The sequence below is a fragment of the Setaria viridis genome, chromosome 7, assembly GCF_005286985.2.
Source record: "Setaria viridis chromosome 7, Setaria_viridis_v4.0, whole genome shotgun sequence".
Classification (NCBI taxonomy): domain Eukaryota; kingdom Viridiplantae; phylum Streptophyta; class Magnoliopsida; order Poales; family Poaceae; genus Setaria; species Setaria viridis.
The window spans coordinates 24,838,104-24,864,342 of NC_048269.2; the positions used below are offsets into that span (position 1 = coordinate 24,838,104).

At 51.0% G+C, this 26,239-nt stretch overlaps 6 protein-coding genes across 7 annotated transcripts; 5 read left to right on the forward strand and 1 right to left on the reverse strand.

The window, feature by feature from the left end:
• The first annotated feature begins 850 nt into the window (after positions 1-850).
• On the forward strand, positions 851-2,664 carry LOC117862401 (probable galacturonosyltransferase-like 3). Its single transcript, XM_034745863.2, has one exon. It carries the CDS (start codon positions 1,173-1,175, stop codon positions 2,220-2,222), a length of 1,050 nt encoding a protein of 349 aa, XP_034601754.1. The 5' UTR covers positions 851-1,172; the 3' UTR covers positions 2,223-2,664.
• Positions 2,665-4,843: 2,179 nt separating this feature from the next.
• On the forward strand, positions 4,844-7,957 carry LOC117862402 (elicitor-responsive protein 3). Of its 2 annotated transcripts, none has more exons than XM_034745864.2 (5): positions 4,844-5,109; positions 5,308-5,373; positions 6,499-6,625; positions 6,803-6,917; positions 7,309-7,957. In XM_034745864.2, the coding sequence occupies exons 1-5, from the start codon at positions 5,043-5,045 to the stop codon at positions 7,333-7,335; spliced, it is 402 nt and encodes a 133-aa protein (XP_034601755.1). In that variant the 5' UTR covers positions 4,844-5,042; the 3' UTR covers positions 7,336-7,957. The 2 variants fall into 2 exon arrangements, with proteins under 2 accessions (XP_034601755.1, XP_034601756.1); XM_034745865.2 differs by having other exon boundaries at positions 4,849-5,109; positions 7,312-7,957.
• Positions 7,958-10,095: 2,138 nt separating this feature from the next.
• Positions 10,096-15,499, forward strand: LOC117864419 (uncharacterized). Its single transcript, XM_034748525.2, has 10 exons — positions 10,096-10,338; positions 11,035-11,140; positions 11,569-11,707; positions 11,878-11,986; positions 12,073-12,209; positions 12,841-12,977; positions 13,321-13,427; positions 13,591-13,718; positions 14,115-14,205; positions 15,101-15,499. The coding sequence occupies exons 1-9, from the start codon at positions 10,294-10,296 to the stop codon at positions 14,167-14,169; spliced, it is 963 nt and encodes a 320-aa protein (XP_034604416.1). The 5' UTR covers positions 10,096-10,293; the 3' UTR covers positions 14,170-14,205; positions 15,101-15,499.
• Positions 15,500-16,624: 1,125 nt separating this feature from the next.
• LOC117863363 (L-type lectin-domain containing receptor kinase SIT2) lies at positions 16,625-19,047 on the reverse strand. The gene has a single exon (XM_034747027.2). It carries the CDS (start codon positions 18,845-18,847, stop codon positions 16,844-16,846), a length of 2,004 nt encoding a protein of 667 aa, XP_034602918.1. The 5' UTR covers positions 18,848-19,047; the 3' UTR covers positions 16,625-16,843.
• A 1,146-nt stretch (positions 19,048-20,193) lies between these two features.
• On the forward strand, positions 20,194-22,521 carry LOC117863362 (L-type lectin-domain containing receptor kinase SIT2). The gene has a single exon (XM_034747026.1). The coding sequence runs from the start codon at positions 20,194-20,196 to the stop codon at positions 22,237-22,239; it is 2,046 nt and encodes a 681-aa protein (XP_034602917.1). The 3' UTR covers positions 22,240-22,521.
• A 969-nt stretch (positions 22,522-23,490) lies between these two features.
• On the forward strand, positions 23,491-26,172 carry LOC117863364 (salutaridine reductase). Its single transcript, XM_034747028.2, has 5 exons — positions 23,491-23,739; positions 23,860-24,106; positions 24,575-24,640; positions 24,929-25,123; positions 25,531-26,172. Exons 1-5 carry the CDS (start codon positions 23,705-23,707, stop codon positions 25,912-25,914), a joined length of 927 nt encoding a protein of 308 aa, XP_034602919.2. The 5' UTR covers positions 23,491-23,704; the 3' UTR covers positions 25,915-26,172.
• The last annotated feature ends 67 nt before the right edge of the window (positions 26,173-26,239 follow it).

Below are 26,239 nucleotides of genomic sequence, written 5' to 3' on the forward strand. Positions count from 1 at the left end.
ATAAAAAAACCCTGAAGAAGTACAAAAGAAATACCTAAGTAGTGTCGATTTGGTTCATCCCTGCCTATCATATCTTCACCAACATTGCTAAATACTAACTCTTGTGTTCTACTGTTTCCGGTTCCAATTGTATTGACTGAGCTTGAACAAAATGTTGTATTGTTTCAATCATAAGCTTTATGAGCCGGAGGATAAAATGATTTCCATGTCCTGCACCTCTTTAGGATGGCTATCCTGCACGACGATGGCTTGCGAGGAGCTCTGCGACATATACGTAGGTAGTAGAGTACATCCATGATCCTTGACCTCGCAATGGCTGTAAACCTTTCGTGTTTTAATCGATTTGGTTCTCTTTGCCATGCTTCTAATTCGTGGCACCAGAATGCTTCTCTCCCCTCTCCTTGGCTCGCAAAAAAAAAAATTCCTCCATTCCCCAGATTTCTAATCGATTGGAGCATTCCTCCATTCTGAACACTGCCTGATGTCAGAAAAAAAATATAGAGGAATGATCAATAGTTCCTTCTAAAATCAATGAAAAAACTCCAATCCAAATCCTGTACCTCACGGGCACCGTGCTGCTGCCGCCCGCGGCCCCGGGGGCCAGCAGCCTCAGCGTGTACCTCACCGGCGGCCAGGGACAGGTCATCGCCGCTGGGCCCGTGGTTCTCATGGCCGCCGTCAGACGCTCGCTGGAGGGAGAGTCACCGCAGCGAAGCCACAGAGCCCCAAGGCGAAGCAGAACCAGCGGGAGCACAACCACAACAACAGGTGGCGTCGCAGTCATCAGGGGTGACCGGAGGGGATGCCGGTGGCGGCGGCATTGGCCATGGCATGTACGGGGCGCGTCGAAGTCCCACCAGGCCACCACTATCTCAGCTCCCAAAACCGTTGGGCTTGGGCCTAGCCGCCACGGCCGAACCCGCCCGACGCGGCGGCGCGTCGAAATTACCAACCAAACATCCGGGAAAAACTCCGAAACCCAACCAAAAACCCGTAAAACCACGGGGAAACCTCACACGTCTTCCTCCGTCCAGCCTGTCTCCGGACCCCGCTCCTTAACGCCGCATCATCCCCTCCCAATCTCGTCTTCCCCCAACCCGTACCCGTCAAAAATTCCCTCCGCTCGATTCTCAGGGAGGGGGAGCGAGACGGAAGGACGCTCCGGGGCCGCAATGCGCGTCCTCGCCGCGGTCCTCCTCGCCGCGGCGTGTGCGGCGGCGGCGGCGGCGGCGGTGGCTTCCGGGGGCGGCGGCGGGGAGCTGCCGGAGTTCCGGGAGGCGCCGGCGTTCCGCAACGGCGCGGCCTGCGCGGGCGCGCCGACGATCCACATCGCGATGACGCTGGACGCCACCTACCTGCGTGGCTCCCTCGCCGGCGTCCTCTCCGTGCTCCGCCACGCCGCCTGCCCGGAGTCCATCGCCTTCCACTTCGTCGCATCCTCGGCGTCCCCGGCGCGGCGCCTCGCTTCGCTCCGCCGCGCGCTGGCGGCCGCCTTCCCCACGCTCCCCGCCACCGTGCACCGCTTCGACGCCCGACTCGTCCGGGGCAAGATCTCCTCCTCCGTCCGCCGCGCGCTCGACCAGCCCCTCAACTACGCCCGCATCTACCTCGCCGACCTCCTCCCGCGCTCCGTCTCCCGCGTCCTCTACCTCGACTCCGACCTCCTCGTCGTCGACGACGTCGCCCGCCTCTGGGCCACCGACCTCGGCCCCGACGCCGCCCTCGCCGCGCCCGAGTACTGCCACGCCAACTTCACCTCCTACTTCACCGACGCGTTCTGGCGACACCCCGAGTACGCCGCCGTCTTCGCCAACCGGACGCGCGTCCCCTGCTACTTCAACACCGGGGTCATGGTCATCGACCTGGACCGGTGGCGCGCCGGCGGGTACACCGGGAAGCTGGAGTACTGGATGGAGGTGCAGAAGCAGGAGGCCAGGATATACGAGCTGGGCTCCCTCCCGCCGTTCCTCCTGGTGTTCGCCGGCGAGGTGAAGGCCGTGGAGCACCGGTGGAACCAGCACGGGCTCGGCGGCGACAACGTGGCGGGGCAGTGCCGGGAGCTGCACCCGGGCCCGGTCAGCCTGCTGCACTGGAGCGGGAAGGGGAAGCCGTGGCTGCGCCTGGACGCCGGCCGGCCGTGCCCGCTCGACGCGCTCTGGGCGCCCTACGACCTCCTCCGCCGCCGCGGCGCCCGCGACGACCTCCTCGCCGCCGTCGCCTGAGCAATGCTGGCCCCACATCGCTGGAGCGATCGATTTGCTCGCGTCCGATGGGATCATATTCCACGGCGCTTGGCTGCTCGCTTCGCCGCCGTCTGGGTGTCGGCGTTGGTGTACTGAGTCACTGACACGTTGACCCACTCGCCACTCCGCGTGGGTCCCTTCAGTGTCCATGCTGTAAGCCGTAATGGCGTTGGTTGGAGTAGCCCCATCGGTACTGCCATTCATCGGGCCCACACGTTGGTGGCGGATGGGGATTTTGGGGGTGGGGGGCCGAGGTGAAATGCAGCCATGGGTTGTGTACAGTACAGCTGTTATTTTGGCCTGTTGGGGCAATATTCTTTATTATTTGTTCTTAAGTTCTTGGATGTACTCCATATAATAGCAATATACTGCAGGCACAGTTTTAGCACCACTGGAATAAAATTTGGGAATGTTTGAATTAGGGTTTCGTTTAAGTCCAGAGGTTAGGGCTCGGGAGGAGCGATAAAGCTTGGTGTAACTTTATTAGTTTCTGTACGAATGCAACGCTGCCAGTTTTAAATTCGTTGAGCACAGTGCAGAGCTAGATCAGATGTGAGATGTCGTTTTGCTCTGAAAAAGAAAAGAAAGAAAGGCAGAAAGAAAAGGTTAATTGGATGTCGTCTCGTGGCACAAATCTCAATCCTGTGTCTCCAAATTTCAGGAATCTGATCTGACTTTCCCGCTTTTGTTTAAAGCCTGATCCGCGACGATTTCAGTGGAGCTTGGTGCCATGTGATTCGAACGAGCGCTTGCCAAGTGCTCGAGTGGATCTTTGTAAAAAGTTGGGAAATTCTTTGCTTCTCCCGTGCGCGACTGCGAGCGAGCGAGAGGGAGGGAGCAGAGAGGGAAGGGGGAAAAAAAAAGGTTCAGTTGCTTTCAGCCTTTTGTCCTCGGTTACTATCAGGTTGCTGGCGAGGGGACGATCACTCGATTGCGGTAGCGTGCGAGCGTGATGTTGTCGACGGAAATGCTGCTTTGCGCAGGATTACTGCAGCTGTGACAAGCAGCCAAAGGTGCTTGAAAAAGTTAATCTGATGGTCATGACATGACCCCTTTTTTTCACCCTCTACTAGGATAGACAAACGACTGCACTGCACTGCACTACACTGCACTGCACATGTACGTTCGTGCTGCCACTGATTCTTGATTATGCTTGTAGAGTTCTTACGAACGGTTTAATGTACGAGGCATCAAAAATTGACATTTGAGCGCCTTTCTGATAAGAAAAGGTATCTGCTGTACGCCTGTACCGGTACTTCATTGGAGCAAACTCGTAGAGCTACGAAGATTGCTCCTAGACTGACTACCACTTTCTCCTAGCAAACTCGTAGAACTTGCCACGGAGTTACGGATTACCAATGCTGATCTTGGTCGCTATTGCTGGCCGGGGGTACATGACCGATCGATCCAAGACCTTCCCGCGCCGTTTCAGAGGATGCGACTCTCTACTGCTAGCTGCCTAGCTGCTAAACTACTGTTTGAAACTTGAAAAGAGAAAAAAAAAACCCTGCTGTCTGTGCTGGTGCAGTGGGAGATCTTGTCTCCGTCTACAGAACTGACAAATACATTTCAAAAAAAAAAACAGAACTGACAAAATGCGGCACCGACAGTCTCGGCATTTCATCAGGGATGGGACAAGCGCCGACACACTGCCACGCACGCAGCTACAGAGGACCAGCAAGGCCAACGTGCACGTGCCCGTGCTGCTCGAGCTGCTTGTGGAACTATGCTGGCTCCTTGTCAGGGAAATGAACAAACCCTCTTGCGTGCCAACCATCGCGAGACTAGTGCTATCTGTACAGTACTTAACAAAGAAATTTCGAGCTAGACGGGCGGTGTCGATGCGCCGGTAATACATTCATTGTCCAACGAGCCAAAAAGGGAGAACTCATGTTGATCTTTTATAAGAAAGCTCATATAGTACTAGTAGGGGAGTGCGTAGTTACAGGGATGCAGCACTTCAATCAAATCGTTCTCAGGTGCTGCTCGTCTTACGTATACTTTTTTTTTTCCCTGACAAAAATAAGGCCGAGACTACATACATCTGGCCCAGGCCCAGGCCCCTGGCCTAGCTGGCATTTACTGGCCCATGTCACATCTCCACTTTGAAATGGAATGAAACCAGGTCATGTTTAGTTCCGTCAAAACTCCCAACTTTGATACTATGCAAAAAGAAGATTTCCCGTCACATCAAACTTGCGGTACATGCATAGAGTACTAAATGTAGACGAAATCAAAAACTAATTGCACAGTTTTGTTGTACTTTGCGAGACGAATCTTTTGAGCCTAATTAGTCAATATTTGGACAATAATTTACAAATACAAACGAAACGTTACAGTGTGCTACAGTACTATAACAGTAATTTTGCACCTCCAAACTTTGGGCAACTAAACAAGACCCCACCAGCACGGATGATTTGACCAACTGACAATCCGGATGGATCGGAATTCAGAACCCGCCGCCTTCGGCACGAGCGAGCTAGCGGCAGCCGGTTTCTCCGGCTTTCCTCGCGCGAAACCGGCGCGGGAAGCCATCATCGCACCGTCACCCGTCGGCGCGGTGCGGACGGTGACTTGCACGCGTGACGCCGCCACTCCGGGAGCCATGCCGCCTCCACGTGGGGAGGCAAACGCGCGCGCTCCGTCTCAAGTCTCAAACTCTCAATGCCTTCTACATAAATAGCCCCGCAAGTTGGATCGGATCTCGCAATCTAGGCGTTTGTTTGCCTACGCTGCAAGTTCGGATCGTGGATCGATCGAGCTCGCTGATCAGGCAAGCAGGCCGCCCGGAGGGAGGAGATGGCGCAGGGGACGCTGGAGGTGCTGCTCGTCGGGGCCAAGGGCCTGGAGAACACCGATTACCTGAGTACGCACGCTTCGGCCTTCGGCTCTTCCCTCCCCCTCCAAACCTTGCGCTGTTTCCCCGTTTCATGATCGTTCGGTTCGGCTCTAAGTAGCATTTCGATCCTCCGATCATGGAAACTTCTGCAACGCTAGCGTGGTTTCAGTGCTCTAGATAAACGGCATCAGTTCTTGTGCTGACGGGTTTCATGGCTGGTTGCAGGTAACATGGATCCGTACGCGGTTCTGAGATGCCGCTCCCAGGAGCAGAAGAGCAGCGTTGCATCTGGTATATGTCTCTATTTAGCTTTAGTTTCTTTACTCAAAGATTACATACGAGTCAATTCCCTACTTAAATCGGTGAAATGGTTTTCAGGACCGGGCTTCAACTACACGGTCCTGAAAATCCCTACTTTAAATTGTTGAAAATATCGTTTTCAAGTTAAGGTTTCATCAGTAATCTGCAAAAGGAGAGCTACGACAGTAGGTAGTTCCTGTTCAGGTCAATGGTTCAGTTTCTGACGTGACTACTACTAATCAACAGCCAAATGGAAAAGATGCAACTGCAATTCTGATAGAAACTAAAATACCATGCTCAAGTTACCGCCTCATACGACTAGATCACTAGACACTGCGCAGTATGCCAGCACACTTGATAGTTGGTAGCTGGATCAGTTATGCTCGGTGTTGCAGTGGACAGTGAGTTGATAGTTGGGTTATCGCTTTGAATAAGTTGGCTTGCTCAGGGTACCTTGCTTTGAAACTTTGTTTGCATTATTTCTTCCCTGGAAACATGCAACTGCAATGCTCTAGAAACTAAAATGCCATGCTCAAGTTACCGCCTCATGCGACATGACACTGCAAGTAATATGCCAGCACACTTGATAATTGGTAGCTGGATTAGTTATGCTGTATGTTGCAGTCTAGAGCGAGTTGTTTCATTGAGTTGATGGTTGGATAGTTTGACCCAGTTAGCTCAGTGTTTGATGGAGCGATTAGTGGAGTTGAGTTATTAATTGGGTCGGTCGTTGTACTGCAGTTGCTTTGAGAGAAGTGTGGTGCACGTGCACCCTCCCTAATTGAATGGTTCTCAGGACCAGATCTTCTCATATAAAACCGAGTAATTCTCTTCTTCTAATAAATCCTATGGCAAAGCTCTTGCCATGCTTTTCAAAACAAAATAGGACAGGACACTTGAAGAGTCAAAGATATCCTGAAAAAATTACAAGTGAAAATGTGCAGAAGACTAGGTTCGAACCATACCTTAAATCCAATCAACATGAACTAACAGACCTTATCAAAAAACAAAAGCATTGTTCTTGCTTTGCAGCCGTACTGTATGGATGGTTTCAGATAATGCTGTCTGTCTTTGCCTTCCTAATAATTTGTAACTTGATCTATTTGTGCACTGCAGGGAAAGGATGTGATCCTGAATGGAACGAGACCTTTGTGTTCACCGTCTCCGACAGCTCAACAGAGCTATTCATCAAGCTCCTGGACAGTGATGGTGGCACGGATGACGACTTTGTTGGTGAAGCAACGTAAGTACTTGCATCTTGATTCTTGTAAACTCCGACAATCCGGCACGCAAGTACTGAGTATGATGTTGGTTTTGCTCGGTTTTGAGGTCTGCAGTTTCGAAGATGCTTTGGGATCCAAACTTTTTAACGTTTGCGTTTTGCAATGTTTTATTTCAATTGAGTGCCCTGTTTTTGTAGGATTCCTCTGGAAGCAGTTTTTACAGAAGGAAGCATCCCTCCGACTGTTTACATTGTTGTGAAAGATGAAGAATACCGTGGAGAAATCAAAGTTGGTCTCACATTCACTCCAGAGGTAACTGTCTTGCACAGTCACATCCATGTTGAAAGCTGGATTTAAAATTGTAATGCACTGAAAAAGTCTGTATCTATTAAAAATGATTTTGGATTAAAATGCAAACACTCTTTTTGATAAAACCTGAGAAAAAAGGTCATAGGCAAGCTTTTCAGATTACTGTTTGCTGGCAATGCAACTACATCTGATAGCTGCCGCCGGCGTTTCTTCTGCCTCCTTTTGCTTTTCCTGTCTAGTTTCTGTCTGTGGCAAAGATAAGCTCTTTGCGTACTTTGCGTTAGCGGGTGCCTTATCTCTCTTTCTGTTGCTTTCAATTAGCCTGAAGATTAGGAGCTGGGTTTTGTTCTGAATTCATCTACAGCCTGCTGAAATGTCTCTTCTGATGTACTAGCAGGATGCTCCTGATCAGGGTTTCTGAGAGCCGTCTTGAAAAGAAGCAGATTCCTTGATGTCTCACTGCAATTCTGTGACCAGGTCAGCCTTGTTGAGCATGTACAACTTATACGTAGAAGCATCCACAAATTATTACTCTAAAATCAGGCTCGTTTGGTTCTTTAGTCTCTCCTAAAATTCCTATCACATTGAATGTTTAGATACTAATTAGGAGTATTAAACATAGATTAATTATAAAATCAATTACACAGATGGAGGCTAATTCGCGAGACGAATCTATTAAGCCTAATTAATTCATCATTAGCACATGTTTATTGTAGCATCACATTGTCAAATCATGGACTAATTAAGCTTAATAGATTCGTCTTGCGAATTAGCCTCCATCTGTGTAATTAGTTTTATAATTAGCTCATATTTAATCCTCCTAATTAGCCTCCAAATATTCGATGTGATATGAACTTTAGTTCGGACTAAAGATCCAAACACCCTTCATGTTGTTACCTTGTTTGTACTGAAAGTTCGTAATAATGGTGTTGGCCACATTGTATCGTATGAAGTATGAACTATATGGCTGAACCCCACTCTCGATGTTCATCAGTTAAGCTGTCGTAACAACAACAGGCCGTGACTGCCGCAAAGATTTCACCTGTCTGCTCTTTTTTTTGCTGAGGGTGTCCGTTCCGTGCTCAGCCGGGACAGGATCTACGAAATCATCTCGCATTGCAGGAGTATATGGGCACCAGGGACTCGACATGCTATGCATGGTAATCAGCACCGTGCATGCCTTCCCCTGACACCCATGTCTCGGATGATGAGACTACACCGTGGCTTAGCGTTCACTCAACCGCATGCAGACTTGCAGGGAGAGGCCGCCTGGCCGGTCTTCAGTTCCAGCTGCTGCACTTCACGGCCGTATCTCTCTGCCTCCCCTGTCTTTCTCTGCTGAGCCAGTAGATTAACATAAGTCGCTGGCAATTTCTTTAATGTCCTAGGCGACGATCCTTGCCATGTGATCTGAGTGATAAGATATGTAGGGATGCTGTTGAGGATGGCGTGCTCGCAAGCGAACAAAAAGGCTAGTAACTCGAAATCATAGTTTCAGCGAGGCGCGACAAAGCACTAGCTTGTCTGGGCTCCCCATGTCCGCTTGCTCGCCGCTGCGACGTCGCTGCAGCGGGCGGAAATGACGCTAAACACCCTGGACTGGACTGGGAAGAAGAAAACGCAGGCAAGGTTGCTCCAAAGTCGAGAAGTTCCAGCAACAAAGGAACAAGGCGGCAGGCTCGCAATCATTGTTGCTTTCTGAATCAAACCTTTGCTGGGAAGAACATGGCAACAAAGAAGCATGCATGTACAATCTTGGCTTGTGTTGGATTGGACTCAGAGGAGCTCTACCGCTGTGCTAGCTAATTACAGTTACGGGCTCAAAATCTATCGCCTTGTGTGATTGAGCGAGGGAGAAAGAAAGAAAAAAAATGGAAGCCGAACGAAGAACCTGCGCTTGCTTCCTCGATCCTAGTTGTGCAGCGGGTTGGAGCCCTGCGGCACCAGCCTCTTGGACTCGCCGAGCACCGCCTCGGCGTCCCGGGCTGCCGCGGGCGCCGTCGCGCTCGCCGCTTCCCTCACCGTCGCCGTCGTCCTCGCCGCCACCGGCACCCGCCCGTGCCGCCTCCACGCCGCCACGTCGTCCGGCCTGGGAATTCGGTGGCCGCAGCACCCGAAAGTGGCGAGCTCGGTCGCCAGCAGCAGAAGCATTGCGAGCAGCACGGCCGGTAGCCGCGCGCTCGTGCTGTGCCTCTCCATGCCTGCGGATGTGGGGGAAGGGAAGGGGAGGGACGCTCTGGGCTCGGACTCGGAGGAGGAGCTAGCGCTTTCTATGCCCGCACCGGCACCGCCGTGTCGCGCTGCGTGTCCTAGGCGAGCGTGTCTGGTAGTAGGTGCCGCGCCGTGCCGGTGCGCTGCTAATAAAGATGGGGCCGGGTCACCGTTGGCCTTGACACTCCCGAGTGTGAAAGGCCGTGCTTTGTCCGATCGAGAGGTGGTCACTTGACAGTTGAGTCGACGAAGGAACACCCGACCTAACTCGTGTTTGTGTCGCGCAAATCTCATGCGCTTGGTGCCTAATCGCGAGACATGCTTGCCGACGTGCCGGATGGATGTGGTATTTGTCATGTCTAGTTGCCTACGTTTTGGGTGGTCTGGCTGGCCTAATGTTTTTTTGTGGTCTGGTCACGTCCCTGTATCTCAGTATGATCCGATGCTACCGGTCATGGGGGGGCAACAGTGGTATGCTATCGATTTCTCAGTGGAATGAGCGAGTTGTTTGGTTTTTGTGATGGTTGTGTAACACTAATCACACTATTCGGCTGCAGTTGTGACGAGGACCTTGCTTGCTTCACACAGAAAGCTTCAAAAGTGGCGCTGCCGCATTTCGCTGTTGCTTTGCATTTATCCCGTCGGTCTCACGTCAACTTTTATCCCTCTCCGAATAGGCAAATCACTGCACAATTACATGACTCAAAAGTTTCGTTAAAAATTACTGTGCACCAGAGCCAGCCAACAAACGGGAAAAGCAGCTTCACATGTGCACAAACAAGCACACAACAGTCTCACAGAGACACAGCAGCTTTCTGAGCCAGCAGACACAGGCCTGATTGTAAGGTGGGCTAAAAGGCGGCTTTGACATCAGCAACCGGTTGGGCTGTATCGGCCCAGCAGAGGGGAATAACCATGCTTTTTAGCAGCCCGACTGCCCGACCCAACCAAGGACGTGGTGACAGACGATTGCGAGGAGACCGGAGAAGACACGGTGCCCTGGTTCTGCTCCCTCCCACACACAAGCGAGCGCGTGCGCGCCGCCAAGTTTGGCTTTATCCCCCCACAGCAGTTTTCCGCCGCGGACTCCTTCGCCTCCAAGTTTCGCGGGGAGGGTGTAGTCAGAGGCGGAGCAGTTGCCGTGCGCGGCGGCACGGCGACGCGGGGGATGGAGTACCGCGACAAGCTGGTGCTCGCGCCCATGGTCCGCGTGGTAACAACTCTCGACCCGAGCCCCTCCCACGAATCCGTCGTCTGGATTTACTTACCCGTCTCCTCTCCGGGGGCATATGACTTTGGATTTTAGCTTTAGTCTCAAGCTTCTGGATCTCTAGATTTTGGGTCTCAGCTTTCTTATGAGCTTAGTTTGATTCCACTCGATTTAGAGCTGAAGCTCTACGCTTTTCGTTTTATGTTAGGAAGTGGAATATGATGAGACTAAGTTGTGCCGTAGTAAGCATGCTGTCGGATAGATGGCTGTAGTAAGCATGCCACTAGATTCTGTCTTAGTTTTCGCTTTTCCTGCTGCCAATGAAGGAATGAAATTATGAGCCGAATCAAATACATTTTGGGGGGTTTATTTTTGCCCCTGCTAAATTAGGGCACTTTGGTTTCTTCTCCTGTTTTTTCCGTGAAGTTTGTGCATGGACAATATCATTTAGTATATGAATAGGCACCATTTTTCCGTACCAATAAATTCCCAATTCCCATGCTTCCGTTTCTGACATCATAGTTAGTCATTCACAACTTCAGAGTAGCTGAACAATACCAGCACCCGCTTTAGCATGGGTCATGTACTCATGTTGTACATCTCATGCCTTTGAAGTTTTGGACTTATCTAGTCTGTGTGCTTGAATTTTCTTTCCAAACTTACTCTTTGCCGCCTTATTTTTGTTATTTATCTTTGCAGGGCACCTTGCCATTTAGGCTACTGGCTGCTGAATATGGTGCTGATATTACTTATGGGGAAGAAATAATTGATCACAAATTCTTGAAATGCGAGCGCATTATAAATGGTATTATAGTTCAATTGATATCTGCATTTTGATGTGGTCTGTTGGTTCTACAGCTATCTCCATTGCAGTAGCAGTTTGGTCTGTTCATCAATCATCAACTGCTGTTAAGATCTGATATGTTGGGTATCGTAGTATTGCAAATAACTTTACCCCCATAATGTTGCATCTGAAGTTGATAACTGGATATGTTCATATTAAATGACTCTTGGATGATTAATGTCCTGTAATTTGGGATCGGGGAAGGATCTGACAAATGGCTGGATAACTTTATGATGTGAAGAGAAAGCTATTTTACATGTGAAGATAGGGCGTTTTCGTAGCACTTCCAGTAGTTGCCTTCTTTGTTCCATCTGTTGTTTAGCTTTGTTGGACTTGCACTGGGGCTGTATAATTCACACATCCTAATCATGTTGCAAATTGTTTGCCAGAATCTCTTGGGACTACTGATTTTGTGGAGAAAGGGACTGACAATGTAGTTTTCCGTACATGCCCACAAGAAAGGGGTAGGGTTGTATTCCAAATGGGCACATCACATGCTGTGAGGGCACTTAAAGCTGCTGAGATTGTGTAAGTTTTGTTTCTGAGACCTTTTAGTATCCAAGTTCTGAAGTAAGCTAACATAAATGCCGTGTTTGTTCCAGGTTTGGTACATAAATTTGTTTGATGTGATAGCATTATATTTGTTATCCTCTTGTGCTTTGCATATTTCTTTAACCATAGTATTTTATCCACACCAGGTGCCATGATGTTGCTGCTATAGATATCAACATGGGTTGTCCAAAGTCTTTCTCTCTTAGTGGAGGGATGGGTGCTGCATTACTCTCCAAACCTGAGCTTATACATGATGTACTTGTCTTAATTGTTCCTTTTGCTTTTTCCACACCCCATATATCCACTTCGCTTACTCAGGCTATTCATAGTATACAATGTAGATTTTGACAACATTGCGGCGGAACTTGGACACAACAGTGACATGTAAAATCCGTCTTCTGAACACACCTAAGGACACTGTGGAATTGGCACGAAGGATTGAAAAAACTGGTGTTCCTGCTCTTGCTGTGCATGGAAGGTAATGACACGTAGAATTCTACTTTTGAGTTGTGGTAGTCTGGTAGATAATTGCAAACGTTAGAAGTGTGCAATTTGCCACCTGCATTTTTCAGTTATGTCCATATGTCTTCCCAGCTAAATTCCTGAGTTTATGTTTCTGAATACTCACTGGCAGCACGAACGAGGTGGTTAGGTTGCTTTCCCCCCCTTGATGTGGGCGCTGTCCCATCTTGGGATGGGTGTTCCAGTTTTGAATGGATGGGAAAGGTCCTGCCCTTTATTTGTAAAAAGGATTCAAAATGCAAAAGTTATTCATATGCGCAGCTGCAGAGTTATTGACTCATATTGTCATTATAGTGTCTGTAGTATGTAGCTCAATTCTTTTGGAAGTTCAAGTTGTATGACTGTCTGGTACTCTTGCCATGAAACTGAATATAATTCTTTTTACTATAATAATGAAACTGAATGTGATGCAGGAGAATGTCAAATATAAATGTCATTTTTGTATGCTCTAACTTTATTTTTTGGATCCATGTCAATCTTTTTGGGTAATTTCCTTCCCCAGACCCCACCTCCTCTGGGAGCTTTCAGCACTGAGTAGGCCCTTTTATAATTGGTTTTCCTTATTTTTGTCGTCCTTGAAACTGCAGAAAAATTAAAGACAGACCAAGAGATCCTGCTAAGTGGGATGAGATTGCGGATGTTGTGTCAGCACTGTCAATTCCAGTTATAGCTAATGGAGATGTCTTTGAGTATGAGGATTTTAAAAGAGTTAAAGATGCTACAGGTTTGTGTTTCTATTAACATTATCATTTGTCAGTTTGCTCTGTTTTAATTTTTCTTCACCTCTATCAGAGTATCAGTTAACAATTTTGAACTGCCTTTTAATATGCATTTATTTGGACAGCCATGGTACTTCAATTGTTTCCCAAATGCTGCATGACATTAAACATTAGCCATAACTTCATTATTCATGATGAATAAGCATGCATGTAACATGATTTCTGAAAAACTCTGAATTTAATAATACCTTCATCCTTGATACCTGTGTTGCTTAAGGTGCATTGGCAGGATCATTGTTTCTTGTTATTATAAATCATAGTTGATATCTTTGTTCCCATAACTGTTAGGTGCCGCTTCTGTTATGGTTGCTAGAGGTGCCATGTGGAATGCCTCTATCTTTTGTGCCAAAGGAAAAACACCGTATGAGGATGTCAAAAGAGAGTATGTAAGAAAGGTATTTAATTTCACTCCCGTGTTTGTTTAGAGGATGTCCTACTCATTTCGCATGGGTGCAAAAACATTTCAAAACTTGTGGGTCTATCGAAGTTAGGAGTTACATGTTTTTCTGTTTCCATCTAGTACTGACATCATATTACATTGTAACTCTTTGGGAGCAGAGCATATTGTGGGACAATGATGTGAAGAGCACGAAACATACCTTGAAAGAAATGATAATGCACTATTCTTGCCTTGAACTTCCTGAAGGGAAAGGTGTTATAAAGTGTGACACATCAGCAGATTTAGCGTAAGTTCATCCAACTTTCATCTGTTTTCTTTTGCACATGATGTGTTCACTAAGGAGTATATTTTTACATTATTTATCCATCTATGCTACTTGGAGGTTTGCAGCTCATTACTAGTTTTCTCATCGATAATGCTATCCAGGTGTTATGAGGTCCATTTGTATTACTAAAACATTTTTTGTTATTCCACGGTTCCATCTATCTGGATCCAAACCTTTTAGATGCTAGCAATCCGTTCAAGATATGTTTCTGATACACTATGACAATTCAGCAGGTTTTTTTGTCTAAATATTTGTAAGATGATGTTTTTTCATGACATCACATATTCTGCAACATGTGCTGTTCACATATCCTGCTTGTCAGTTCATCTTAATGACCAATTTCTTCTAATGTTTCAGGAGACTATACGGGGAGGAGGACTACTATAACTTTGTTGTTTCAAATAGGAAATGAACACAATTTGATTTTGTGAGCCCTCATGTGGACCAGGTATCTATTTTCATGTACCTTGAGTCTAGAGGTAGTGAAAAAGGAAACAAAGTATTCTAGGAAATTGATGAAAATTATAGTTTCATGCCGAAATACGTATTCCTGCTAATAACAATTACATGCACAAATACGCATGTTTGCTGACCAGGATTTCAAAACTTAAACTGTATCCGTTCTAGTTGCTTGGCCAGGTAACCTTTCTTAACAGTGTCATGTTAGCTGGTCTGTATACTGTATAAATTTGAGGTAGAGGCTGTGTCTGTCCGATATTTATCAAGAAGACAAGAACAGCGAAACTTAATGGTATTTTCCCCAGAACCAAGCAAAACTGGTGAAACCTGGCTGGAATTTGAAGAAAGATGATGTTCACTATATATATGTTAAATTGTGGATCAGAGGTACCCACATTGTAACTTCAAAGGGTATTTTAGTGATAGACAGTAAAAAAAAATGCAATAATTCAGTGATCCTTGGGACATGGAGTAAGGCTCTCGACTTCATGAATGAGTGAATCTATGTCTGCCTAACAATCTTAGTCTTTCTGAAAAATGTACTACTAAGAACCTGTACCGAATATGTGTCTCTGAAAAATGTATTACCAAGAACAACATATTGTAATGTAATGACTGAGCTCAATGTATAAGTCCAGATATTCCCAGCATTAGCTGCCTTGAGTTGTACTTGAGATATAACTGCGATCCTCTCTTAGGAATGGCACTCCTTCCCGTGAGTAACTTTGGATAGAAGTTTGGTATTTTAGCTCCAGCGTGGCTAGCGTAGCTTGCAGTCTTGCCTTGGAAATGCATTGCGATTTTGAATTCTTCTTTGGGCCTGTTAAATTATTAATGATGTTTTTCGTTTTTATTTGCCATCTAAGCTGAGATTTATCTTGCAGCTTCTACTTGGATTCCTATCTCACTTTTATTAATGGGATTCGGAGGAATCCATTCTCCCACCAACGAACATGAGGTTTGCCATTTCGGCGCTGTCTGGTCTAGGTCCTTTGGTTTGATGAGGATTTACAAGCTGTCGATATTTCTGTTGTACTGGTACTAGATACATCCATACCTGGAATTAAGAAAACACCATATTTTTTGAAGCTCATGCTAATTTATTTGCTACTACTTTAGAGCATGGTAATTCTGTCATGTATTGTTGGTGGAAATAGTATGGTGTTTTTTTTTGAGTAATTCAATAGTCTTTGATATGGTGGCTGTATTGTTACAGTCTATGGTGTAACAAATATTGAAGGTTTCCATGATATGTCTTTGACTGGCATTTAGCCTGGCTCTAATTGCACCTCACCTCGTGCAGTATGCTACTGTCTTTATGCGCCTTAACTTTAGAGGGGAGGTGTTTCGGCACCTTTACTCCCCAAGACAGTTGTGGTCTGACACTTGTTGCTGCATGGTTGCTTGGCCTGTTCGCTTCAGCTTATAAGCCGGTTGAAAAGCTGAAACGGCTAATTTGTTGTGAGAGAAAAACACTGTTTGGTGGCTGATAAGCCAGCTGAATAAGCTGAAGCAAACGTGCGCAATTAAATATAGGTATGTCACATCTAAACAATAGATACTAATTAGAAGTATTAAATATAGGTTAATTACAAAACCAATTGCATAAATGAAGGTTAATTCGCAAGATGAATCTATTAAGTCTAATTAGTCTATGATTTGACCATGTGCTGCTAAATATGTGCTAATCATGAATTAATTAGGCTTAATAGATTCTTCTCACGAATTAGTCATGGCTTATACAATTAGTTTTATAATTATTTCACATTTAGTCCTAGTCCTTCTAATTGGTATCATCCGATGTAATTCGAATTAAAAATTAGTCTATGGATCCAAACAGCCTTATTCAGTTGATCTGGCAGCATGTCGTATCATTTATCTTGGTGGGGGCTCCAATCTACTTCACATGCTCTGTATCTGCGTCTAGATAGGTAAAGTCTGCATCAGCCATGACATCACAGATGATTATAGTGACATCTGCATCGCATGGTGTTCCGCTTCGACAAATCCGCAATATCGCATTCATATAATTTCTGCGCATAGACCTATTATTGGTGTGGATGCCATCTTCTTGATACCCAAGATGCAGAAATACCGTGCAAATCAAGTAATGTCACCCAAGAACACTCGAGACCTAACTTTGTCGACAAGCCAAACCTAGCGTTCAATTCTCTTGGACCGAAATGGCTACAGACCAGAAAATCGTGTCGAAACCGTCACTACGTGTGTACCGGTGAGTTCTGAAGTTTGGTTTCAAGGCTTATGCAATAGTATACCTTTGCTCCACAACAGTTTGTCTTGAAAATGCCTGATTAAGTTAACAATGTACGAAATCCTCAGGCTCCCTTATAACTACAAGCAAAGTTCAGTCGCTCCCTCATGTGGAGCGGCTTGGGACTTGGGGGATCAAACCTCAATCTCCAGCTGTGGTCACTGGTCAGTAATTTATCATCTGAACATTATGCTACACCGAGCACATCTTTACATTCAGGTCATCCACACTATATTCTGGGGCACTACTACTCTACACATAGCAGGTTCTGAATTTGCATTCTCGAATAGGGGGGAAAGCCGGAAAGGGTTCGAAGTCTGAACTAGTAATTCCAGCCAATTGACGATCAAGACTCTCATCTCCCTCCGGAGAGGTCAGAGATGGTGCTGGCGCCCATCGATGTCATCGGGAACGACATGATGTAGGGGTCGAATCCCTGGTCCTGCATGAGCGCGAGCATGTTGAGGCCCTGGTACGTTGGCGACAGCTCCGGCAGCGGCACGTCGCCGTCCAGGTACTGCACCACCTGCCGCATCCCCGGCCGCGCGCCGGGCAGCGGGTGCGAGCACAGCAGCCCCAGCCTCAGCACCAGGCTCGCCTCGCTCCCGACGAAGTCGCCGGCCAGGCGCGGGTCCACCGTGTCCGTGACGACCCCGGCGCGCCACCGCTCCAGCACCCAGTCCACCAGCACCAGCCGGTTGTCGCGCGCGTCCTGCACCACGGGCTTCCGCCCGCACGCCACCTCCAGCATGAAGGCCCCGAATGCGAACACGTCCGACGCCTTGGAGGCCTTCCCCGTGTGCCCCAGCTCCGGCGCCATGTACCCCATGGTGCCCACCACGTGCGTCGTGTGCGGGTCGGTGCCGTGGTCGTACAGCCGCGCCAGCCCGAAGTCGCCCAGCCGGCCGTTCATCTCCTTGTCCAGAAGCACGTTGCTGGCCTTGATGTCGCGGTGCACCACCACCTGCTCCCAGTCCTCGTGGAGGTAGAGCAGGCCGGACGCGACGCCCTTGATCACGCGGAACCTTTGCCCCCAGCTCAGGGGGATCTTGCTCCGGTCGTAGAGGTACTTGTCGAGGCTGCCGTTGGGCATGTAGTCGTAGACGAGGAGGAGCTCGCCCTTGCGCCGGCAGTAGCCGAGCAGCTGCACGAGGTTGCGGTGCCGGAGCCGGCCGATGCTGACGACCTCGGCCACGAACTCCCGCATCCCCTGCCTGGACCCGTGCGCCACCTTCTTCACCGCGACCTCCACCTTGGACGCCAGGACGCCCCGGTACACCCGCCCGAAGCCGCCGATGCCGAGCAGCCGCTCGTCGCTGAACCCGTCGGTGGCGTGGTAAAGATCCTTGTACGAGAACCTGTGCGGGCCGAACGTGGCCTCCCACTCCTCCTTGACCTCCGCGTACATGCGCCGCCGCCGCAGGAACGCGAAGACGGCGGCGCCCACCGCGAATACGAGCGCCGCGGACGCTATCGGCAGCACGATCTCCAGCGTCTTGGACCGCGGCTTGGGGAACGTGACCGGCAGGGTGGGCAGGGAGGAGATGTTGAGCGCCGGGGCGGCGCCGTCCATGTTGAAGCTCCAGCCGAGCACGTAGTGCCGGCAGAAGAGGATGCCGGACGCCGACGAGAAGCCGACGTACGCGGTGTCGCCGTCGATGACGGAGGAGAGGTTAACGGTGGTGGAGAGCAGGGGCTTCCTGGGCCGGGCCACCTCCAGGGGCGCCATGCTGACGTTGACCTGCATGGTCGGGCCGTCGAAGTCCACCCACACCTGCATCGCCTTGCGGCTCACCAGGCTCATGTTCCGGAACGCGCCGGTGGCGTCGTCGTAGTAGCCGGCGTTGTCGGCGTCGACGGAGTTGAGCCCGTTCACGTCGATCCCGACGTGGTTGCCGCTCATGTCGCTGAACTCCGAGTTGAGGATGGTGTCGAACTCGACCGCGAAGAGGTGGTTGGTGGCGTTGCCGTTAGTGGCGGAGCTGACGAGGCCGAGGAACTGGCCCGGCAGCGCGGATGTGAAGTTGCGGCTCTTGGCCACCACGAACGCCATGCCGTGGCTGCTGAGGTCCTCGTACGCGCCGATGATGCCGATGACGAAGGCCGTGGAGAAGGACCGCATCGCCGTGCCGTTGGGGGTCCGGTGGAACCGCAGCGGCGCCGGGTAGAAGGCGTGGCCCTTGAGCTGCTTGGTGGCGTTGGTGAGCAGGAGCAGCCCGTCCGGCGTCACCGTGGCCATCCCGTCGAGGGTGAGGTTCGCGCCCTTGAACCCGTCGAAGACGAACTGCTCGTCGGCCGCCGTCGCCGCGGGCAGGAGCCCGCCGAGGCCGAGGAAGAGCAGCAGCACGAGCAGCGGCATGGCTACCAGCCTACCACTAACCTCGAACAGTTGGGGAGCAAGCAAAGGCCGGCCGAACGGTTTGGCTCTGGCTTGTCAGTGCTCCCGGTGTTTCTTTAACGTGGCCGCCGTATGCGTCTTCGCCTCTTTGGGCTCTGGCAGTGTGTGAAGCTGACCAGATTCGCACGTCAGGGAGTACTTAATCCTCATTACTAGTCATCAACACCTACCTGCCGACCCTGCCGTACGCGCGGATGGTGAGAGGAGTAGGAGGGGTAAATAAATCTCTTTTCGGGCCGTCGCTGTCTGAATTACCTTGCGGAATCATGGTGCCATTGAAGAAACAAACAACAGGCGTGGTCGATGGTGTGGACGCGCGCGCCCGTGTGCCGTGATGCGGGTGCCTTCTTCCTCGGTCCCCAGCCAGCCGCTGATCGGGATCCCGGAGGTCAGCGGGCAGCCGCAGCGTCAAGCCGTCAACGTTTCCGGCCAGTTTTCTCGCGTCCCCACGGATGGAAGTCGCCGGGGACGACGCGACTGCGGGACTCGGAGGACGCGATTGCGCGAGCGCAATCACTCCATCCTCTCTCGGCCGTCCACCTGCCGCCGCCCCACAGGAACAGGGCCACTCTGCGGCGGCTTGCGCTGCCCTTTCGTGATCTGATCGTCCGCTCCCACTGGCCCCATTTTCTGCGGTGGTTGGAGCTCGAAGAAACGCGAGTCGTCCTCACACTGATCTGCCGCGAGATTTTAGCGCCTGTATAATATGTCAGTCCTTTTGACCATCTGCGATTCTAGATCATGTCGAGAAACCTTAAACAACCTGGCTTGATAAGGAGGCAAGAAAAGGGAGCAGCGCAGAGTCAAAAGGGACGCAGCCCACCAGACGACACCAACCCAATTTACGCACGCTCTCTCACCCGGTACTACCTGCTCTAATCCCTCCCGTGCTGTGTGACACTTAACCACTCACTCACTGCTGTCATCGCTGGCCAGGATATTTTATCGGGCATTTCCTTGACTTGTATCAGCATTGTCGTCGAAATTCAATGGGACGCGCTTGTCGCCCTACCCTACCCGTCCGGTCCGGTAAGCAGACATGTGCCTCGTACTGTGATCGTGCACGGGTCCGATGCATCCCCGTCACCAACGCCCCTCTTGAATTCCGATCAGGCGGCCGTGTTGGACAACTAGTCCCCGTCGGCCGCCGGGGTCAAAGCATCGCCGTCGTTCACACCCAGACATTACGAGACACAGAGGGCCAAGGCGGAAGCTCAGTCGTGAACTACTCTGCTACTTCTTCAATCCAGAATCGCTTCCGTGGAGAGACAGCCCGTCTTGCAGCTGCCGTGACGAGCCGGTACGCGATGGGGCGTCTCCGCTTGCTCGTCCTCCCACTCTCCCTCCTCCTCCTCCTCGCCGCGGCCTGCTCCGACCATGCGACCGTGCTGGCCGCCGAGGAGTTCACCTACAACGGCTTCGGCGGCGCGAACCTCGCGCTCGACGGCATGTCCGTGGTGGCGCCGAACGGGCTCCTGGTGCTCAGCAACGGCACCAGCCAGATGGCCGGCCACGCGTTCCACCCGGCGCCGGTCCGCCTGCGCGACGGCCCCGGCGGAGCCGTCCGGTCCTTCTCGGCGGCGTTCGTCTTCGCCATCGTGTCCAACTTCACCGTGCTGAGCGACAACGGCATGGCGTTCGTGGTGGCGCCCAGCACCAGGCTCTCCACCTTCAACGCCGGCCAGTACCTCGGCGTCCTCAACGTCACCGACAACGGCAAGGACGACAACCGCGTGCTCTTCGTCGAGCTCGACACCATGCTCAACCCGGAGTTCCAGGACATGAACAGCAACCACGTCGGCGTCAACGTCAACAGCATGAGGTCGCTGCAGAACAACAGCGCCGGCTACTACGACGACGCCACGGGGGTGTTCAACAACCTCAGCCTCATCAGCCGCCAGCCCATGCAGTTCTGGGTCGACTACGACGGCGCCACCACAAGGCTCGACGTGACCATGGCGCCCATGGGCGTGCCCAGGCCGAGGAAGCCGCTCATCTCCGCGCCGGTCAACCTCTCGGCGGTCGGAACGGACACCGCCTATGTCGGCTTCTCGGCGGCCACGGGCGTCATCTTCACGCGCCACTACGTCCTGGGCTGGAGCTTCGCCATGGGCGGCGCGGCCCCGCCGCTGGACACCTCGAAGCTGCCGTCGCTGCCGCGGTTCGGGCCCAAGCCCAGGTCGAAGGTGCTGGAGATCGTGCTTCCGATCGCCACCGCGGCGTTCGTCCTCGCGCTGCTCGTCGGCGTCTTCCTGTTCGTGCGGCGGCGGGTGAGGTACGCCGAGGTGCGCGAGGACTGGGAGGTGGAGTTCGGCCCGCACCGTTTCTCGTACAAGGAGCTCTACCACGCCACCAAGGGCTTCAAGAACAAGCAGCTGCTCGGCACCGGCGGGTTCGGGCGGGTGTACAAGGGCGTGCTCCCCAAGTCCAACCTCGAGATCGCCGTGAAGAGGGTGTCGCACGACTCCAAGCAGGGGATGAAGGAGTTCATCGCGGAGGTCGTCAGCATCGGCCACCTCCGGCACCGGAACCTCGTGCAGCTCCTGGGCTACTGCCGGCGCAAGGGCGAGCTCCTCCTCGTGTACGACTACATGTCCAACGGCAGCCTCGACAAGTACCTCTACGACAAGACGAAGCCCGTCCTGGACTGGGAGCAGAGGTTCCACATCATCAAGGGCGTCGCCTCCGGCCTGCTGTACCTCCACGAGGACTGGGAGCAGATCGTCATCCACCGCGACATCAAGGCGAGCAACGTGCTCCTCGACGGCGACATGAATGGCCGGCTCGGCGACTTCGGCCTCGCGAGGCTGTACGACCACGGCGTCGACCCCCAGACCACGCACGTCGTCGGCACCATGGGCTACCTCGCCCCGGAGCTCGTGCGCACGGGGAAGGCCACCCCGGTCACCGACGTGTTCGCCTTCGGCGTGTTCGTGCTGGAGGTGACCTGCGGGCGCCGCCCGCTCGGGTGCATCGCGCCCGACGAGCAGAACGTGCTGCTGGACTGGGTGCAGGAGCACGAGCGCAAGGGCGCGGGTCTCGACACGGTGGACCCGCGGCTCTGCGGCAAGTACGACGCCGACGAGGCCCGGCTGGCGATCAGGCTGGGGCTCATGTGCGCGCACCCGCTGCCCGACGCGCGCCCCGGGATGCGGCAGGTGGTGCAGTACCTGGAGGGCGACGCCCCGATGCCGGAGGTGGCGCCGACGTACGTGAGCTACACGATGCTGGCGCTGATGCAGAACGAGGGGTTCGACTCGTTCGCCATGTCGTTCCCGTCCACGGTCACGTCCGGCGTCAGCCCCGTCTCCGGCGCGTTCTCGGACGTGTCCGGCCTCTCCGGCGGGAGGTGATCGATAGGGCGGTCGCTGTCGTAGTGACGAAAGAGTACTAGTTTTTGCGCGTCGTGGTGGCGACTTGACTTGGAATTTCCTGTAACATAGTTGTACCTCGAGTCGGTAAAACTCTAGCAGTACAGGTTTAGTACCGGTAAGAACTCCAATAACCGTGAACAGTTTTAGCTTGATGTAACCCTGGAAGTGCGACGTGCCAGGCAGGAGCGGAACATTCAAACGTCATGAGAAGCATCAGCGTCACGGCATCTAGAAAAGAGAAATGGACAAACTTGGCTATCATATCTGTTGACCTCAGTTGACCTCGGGAGTCAGGGCAGAGCCACTGACACGGCGACGGCGGCCCGGCCGCTGGCATCGCACTCGTGGCCGCGGCGGGCGGTACTTGACGCCGTGCTTGTCACGATGGCGGCCAAAAGATGGCCGCGACGGCCGTTGGTTTCTTCCGGCATCGGGCCGCGCGAACGGGATAGATAGCAAGAGCCAAGAGACGCGCGCGGCCGGGCTTGGCTGCTGCGTCCGCTCATTTGTGATTCGTGTCCATCCATCCATTCCGTTCCAGCACACACTGACACAAACGTCGTTGGCTGCCTGCTGGCTGCATGCTGTTTTGTTTAATTGACTGTTCTCACCAAATTCAGATAAACAATTCTAGAGATGGTTTGGTGTTGGAATTTGGGCGTGAGCATGGAGATTTCTAGCGAGCAGGGTCCGTACAAAAGCCAAGGGTCTAGGTCTTGACATCGTCCTCATGCTGATAGCTCCGTGCGATTTTTTACAGGTTTTATTACTTTCTGTCAGTACCAAGAAACCTTGCCACACACGATTGCCGCGTACGCAACCAAGGTGACCCAGACCCAGGAATCCTGGTGCAGGAGCCGTAATTCTGGTTGGGCTTGAGAAATCGACAAGCGGATGCGTGCCATCTGCGTCTGACTGAAGCAATTGACGGGGGATTCAACTATCCCACATGTCGCAGAGATTTTTCTGGGACTCGACAGCACGTCATGTGGGTCGCGTTAAACAATCCTAGCTCGACTTCTCGAGCATGTGGTAGATCAGTAGATGGCCCTGCTATCACATGCTCACTTCATCGGAACAAATTGGGAAGAAAGGACAGGTACAGTCCCAGCTACAAAGAAGCCCAGCCTGAGGAGAGACGTCGGGCCTGTTTGCGCTCCGTGACCTGGGCTACAAAACTGGGCCAATCTTGGGCTGCACGGCCCACAACTCGTAAGCTGATGCCGGCGCACCGGTCGGTCGCCGGCAGGCGCACGCGCGGCGGCTCTCTCGGCAGCCTGCGCGCAGGCCGACAGCGACAGGCACAGGCAGAAGCCGTTCCCGAAGGAAAGGTGCGTGTCCGGCTGGCCGAGCGGCGAATCATCGTCTTCTCGAATCCCGAAGGCTTAGGCGCTAGCAGTTCCTCCCCTCACGCCCGCGCCGCCCCGATCGGAGAGGAGGAAACATGGACGCGGCCGTCTCGAATCCGTCGATCAAGAGGTACACCGGCGGAACCCGCCCTCCTGCCCCACTCCAGTTTCTGCCACCAGGCGCCGAGCGAGTTCTCCCCGCCCGCTGATTCCGTGAGTCCGTCGGCGCTGCCGCGCCGGGTGCGTTCAGAATCGCGCTGGTCACCGGGGGAAACAAGGGGGTCGGTCTCGAGACGTGCCGGCAGCTGGCGACCAAGGGGCTCAAGGTCGTCCTGACGGCGAGGAACGAGGCGAGGGGGTTGGAAGCGGTCGAGGCCATCCGGCGCTCCAGCGGCGCCGCCGAGGTTTTCTTCCACCAGCTCGACGTCACCGACCCCTCCAGCGCCGCCCGGCTGGCGGATTTCGTCAGGGGCCAGTTCGGGAGGCTTGACATCCTGGTATGGCCTCCCCTTTGCATCTCGCTTCGCTCGGTGATGTGTGCTCCATGAATTTGGGGAAGTGGGAATCGATGCTGTTCCAATATACTATTGCCCCGGCTGATTTTTTTTTGACTGAATTTGGGGAGTAGCAGAGACACCGGCAGAGATATGCATTCCGTTTTGCTCTTTCTACTTAAATTGAACTTGGTACTTTAACATATAGAAGTGGCAACTGACCTCATACTCTGTTGTGCTGAATTTTGTTTTAGACAATCAGCAGCATTCCCAGCAAGCTGGAATACTTATAAACTCTATTCTCAATGCATTTTTTTTTTGCTTCAAAGTTCCAGAAAACCAAGTATTGAGTGAGCTTACCGTGCACCTTATGCGTTTATGATTTATCACACATTAGTGTTTGAATGAAGTGATTGTTCACTGAATTATTTGCAATGCATCATCATCACTTTCTCGTCTTGTTGCATGTAGATCAATAATGCTGGGATTTCAGGTGTTGACAGAGATCCAGTTTTGGTTGCCAAAGTCAAGGATCAGGTACCCTAATGTAGCTGTAGTTGCCTGTTTCTATAGTTGTTTCCTGTTTGTCTTTCAAGAGGTTGAGATGTTATGTGGTAAACATCTTCGTTTGAGATTGACAATCCATAAGTTATTCAATTCGGCCAGCCAGCCACCATGTTTCAGAAGTGAATTGCATGTTAGACTGTACCTTCACCTACAACCTGACTATTTACTGAATAACATGATTATATATGTATGCAACACTAAGAAAAATAGAAGTATCTGTTTGATTGAAGAATACTAAATATGTTTATGCAAGGATAGGTTGAAAGCATGGATGTGAACCAGAGAGTTGAATGGATGAGAGAAAATTCAAAAGAGACATACGAGGAAGCTAAACAATGTATGAGGACGAACTACTATGGTGCTAAGATTGTCACAGAGGCACTACTTCCCCTTCTTCAGTTATCCTCCTCTGGAAGAATTGTCAATGTTTCGTCAGGCTTTGGACTGCTGAGAGTAAGTCCTGTAAATATCAAAGCTATTGTACACAGGTCATTGTCAACAATGTTTTGCCAGAATATATCTGCGGTAGCATGCTTGAATGCCCCCCCTTTTGTTTTGAGTTTTTTTTTTCTGTTGCACAACAACCAATAGCCTTTCGGAGAAGCATTCTTCTTTGTGTCCACATTCCACAATTTTCTTTCAGTGCAACTTGTAACGTCTTATGCAGATGCAGGCACCAGCAGAATTTTTTTTTCTTTTTTTAATGGTGGTTTCTATATTACTACAAAAATTTAGGTGATGTCACTGAACATTTCTACTGGGGGTTGCATGCAATAAAAATGTACACTTTGTTTTAGTCCACTTCCCTTGTTCTTGTTCACTTCCAGTTAATGAAGATCGTACCCTTTCTTTTTGAGCAGAACTTCAACAGTGAAGAACTTAGGAAGGAGTTCGATGACATAGACAATCTTACTGAAAAGAGACTGGAGGAACTGTTGGATTTGTTCCTAGAAGATTTCAAGGCCAACTTACTAGAGGCACATGGGTGGCCAACAGGTGGATCTTCAGCCTACAAAGTTGCCAAAGCGGCCCTTAATGCATACACAAGGATTCTTGCTAAGAAGTATCCTACACTGCGTATCAACTGTCTGACACCTGGTTATGTCAAGACCGATATGTCTATGCACATGGGAGTATTGACACTTGAAGAGGGTGCTCGCAACCCTGTGAAGGTTGCTCTCTTGCCTGATGATGGGCCAACTGGTGCTTATTTTGATCTGAATGGGGAGGCATCCTTTGTGTGATCATATTATATATGATCATATCTCTCTTAGTTTCAGAATAAAAGAAAGAGTTATAGAGTAGTTGGTGCCCATAAGTATTGTAGTTTGACTTGTGTACTCAAACTAGCACGCTGAGTACATTGTAGAGCTCCACACCATGATTCCTCATCTTCTGTATGATCTCTCTTTAGACGTTTCATATTTGCAATGTACCACTGATCTCTCTGGAGAACTTTGCATATTTTCAATGGACCACGCTTGGCATGTTTGGTCGTACTAGTTCTTTACATTTTCCCCTGAGAGGATACTACTTCCTAGTTCATACTGCTGTGGGCTGTGGCCTCTG

Bases quoted from the DNA above. Each gene is read 5' to 3' on its own strand.
- LOC117862401 (XM_034745863.2), top strand. From the start codon at position 1,173: ATGCGCGTCCTCGCCGCGGTCCTCCTCGCCGCGGCGTGTGCGGCGGCG.
- LOC117862402 (XM_034745864.2), top strand. From the start codon at position 5,043: ATGGCGCAGGGGACGCTGGAGGTGCTGCTCGTCGGGGCCAAGGGCCTG. The intron at 6,626-6,802 runs GTAAGTACTTGC...CTGTTTTTGTAG, and splicing joins GACTTTGTTGGTGAAGCAAC to GATTCCTCTGGAAGCAGTTT. The intron at 6,918-7,308 runs GTAACTGTCTTG...CTGATGTACTAG, and splicing joins GTCTCACATTCACTCCAGAG to CAGGATGCTCCTGATCAGGG.
- LOC117864419 (XM_034748525.2), top strand. From the start codon at position 10,294: ATGGAGTACCGCGACAAGCTGGTGCTCGCGCCCATGGTCCGCGTG. The intron at 11,141-11,568 runs GTATTATAGTTC...ATTGTTTGCCAG, and splicing joins ATGCGAGCGCATTATAAATG to AATCTCTTGGGACTACTGAT. The intron at 12,978-13,320 runs GTTTGTGTTTCT...CATAACTGTTAG, and splicing joins AAGAGTTAAAGATGCTACAG to GTGCCGCTTCTGTTATGGTT.
- LOC117863363 (XM_034747027.2), bottom strand. From the start codon at position 18,847: ATGCCGCTGCTCGTGCTGCTGCTCTTCCTCGGCCTCGGCGGGCTCCTG.
- LOC117863362 (XM_034747026.1), top strand. From the start codon at position 20,194: ATGGGGCGTCTCCGCTTGCTCGTCCTCCCACTCTCCCTCCTCCTCCTC.
- LOC117863364 (XM_034747028.2), top strand. From the start codon at position 23,705: ATGGACGCGGCCGTCTCGAATCCGTCGATCAAGAG. The intron at 24,107-24,574 runs GTATGGCCTCCC...TGTTGCATGTAG, and splicing joins TCGGGAGGCTTGACATCCTG to ATCAATAATGCTGGGATTTC. The intron at 24,641-24,928 runs GTACCCTAATGT...ATGCAAGGATAG, and splicing joins TTGCCAAAGTCAAGGATCAG to GTTGAAAGCATGGATGTGAA.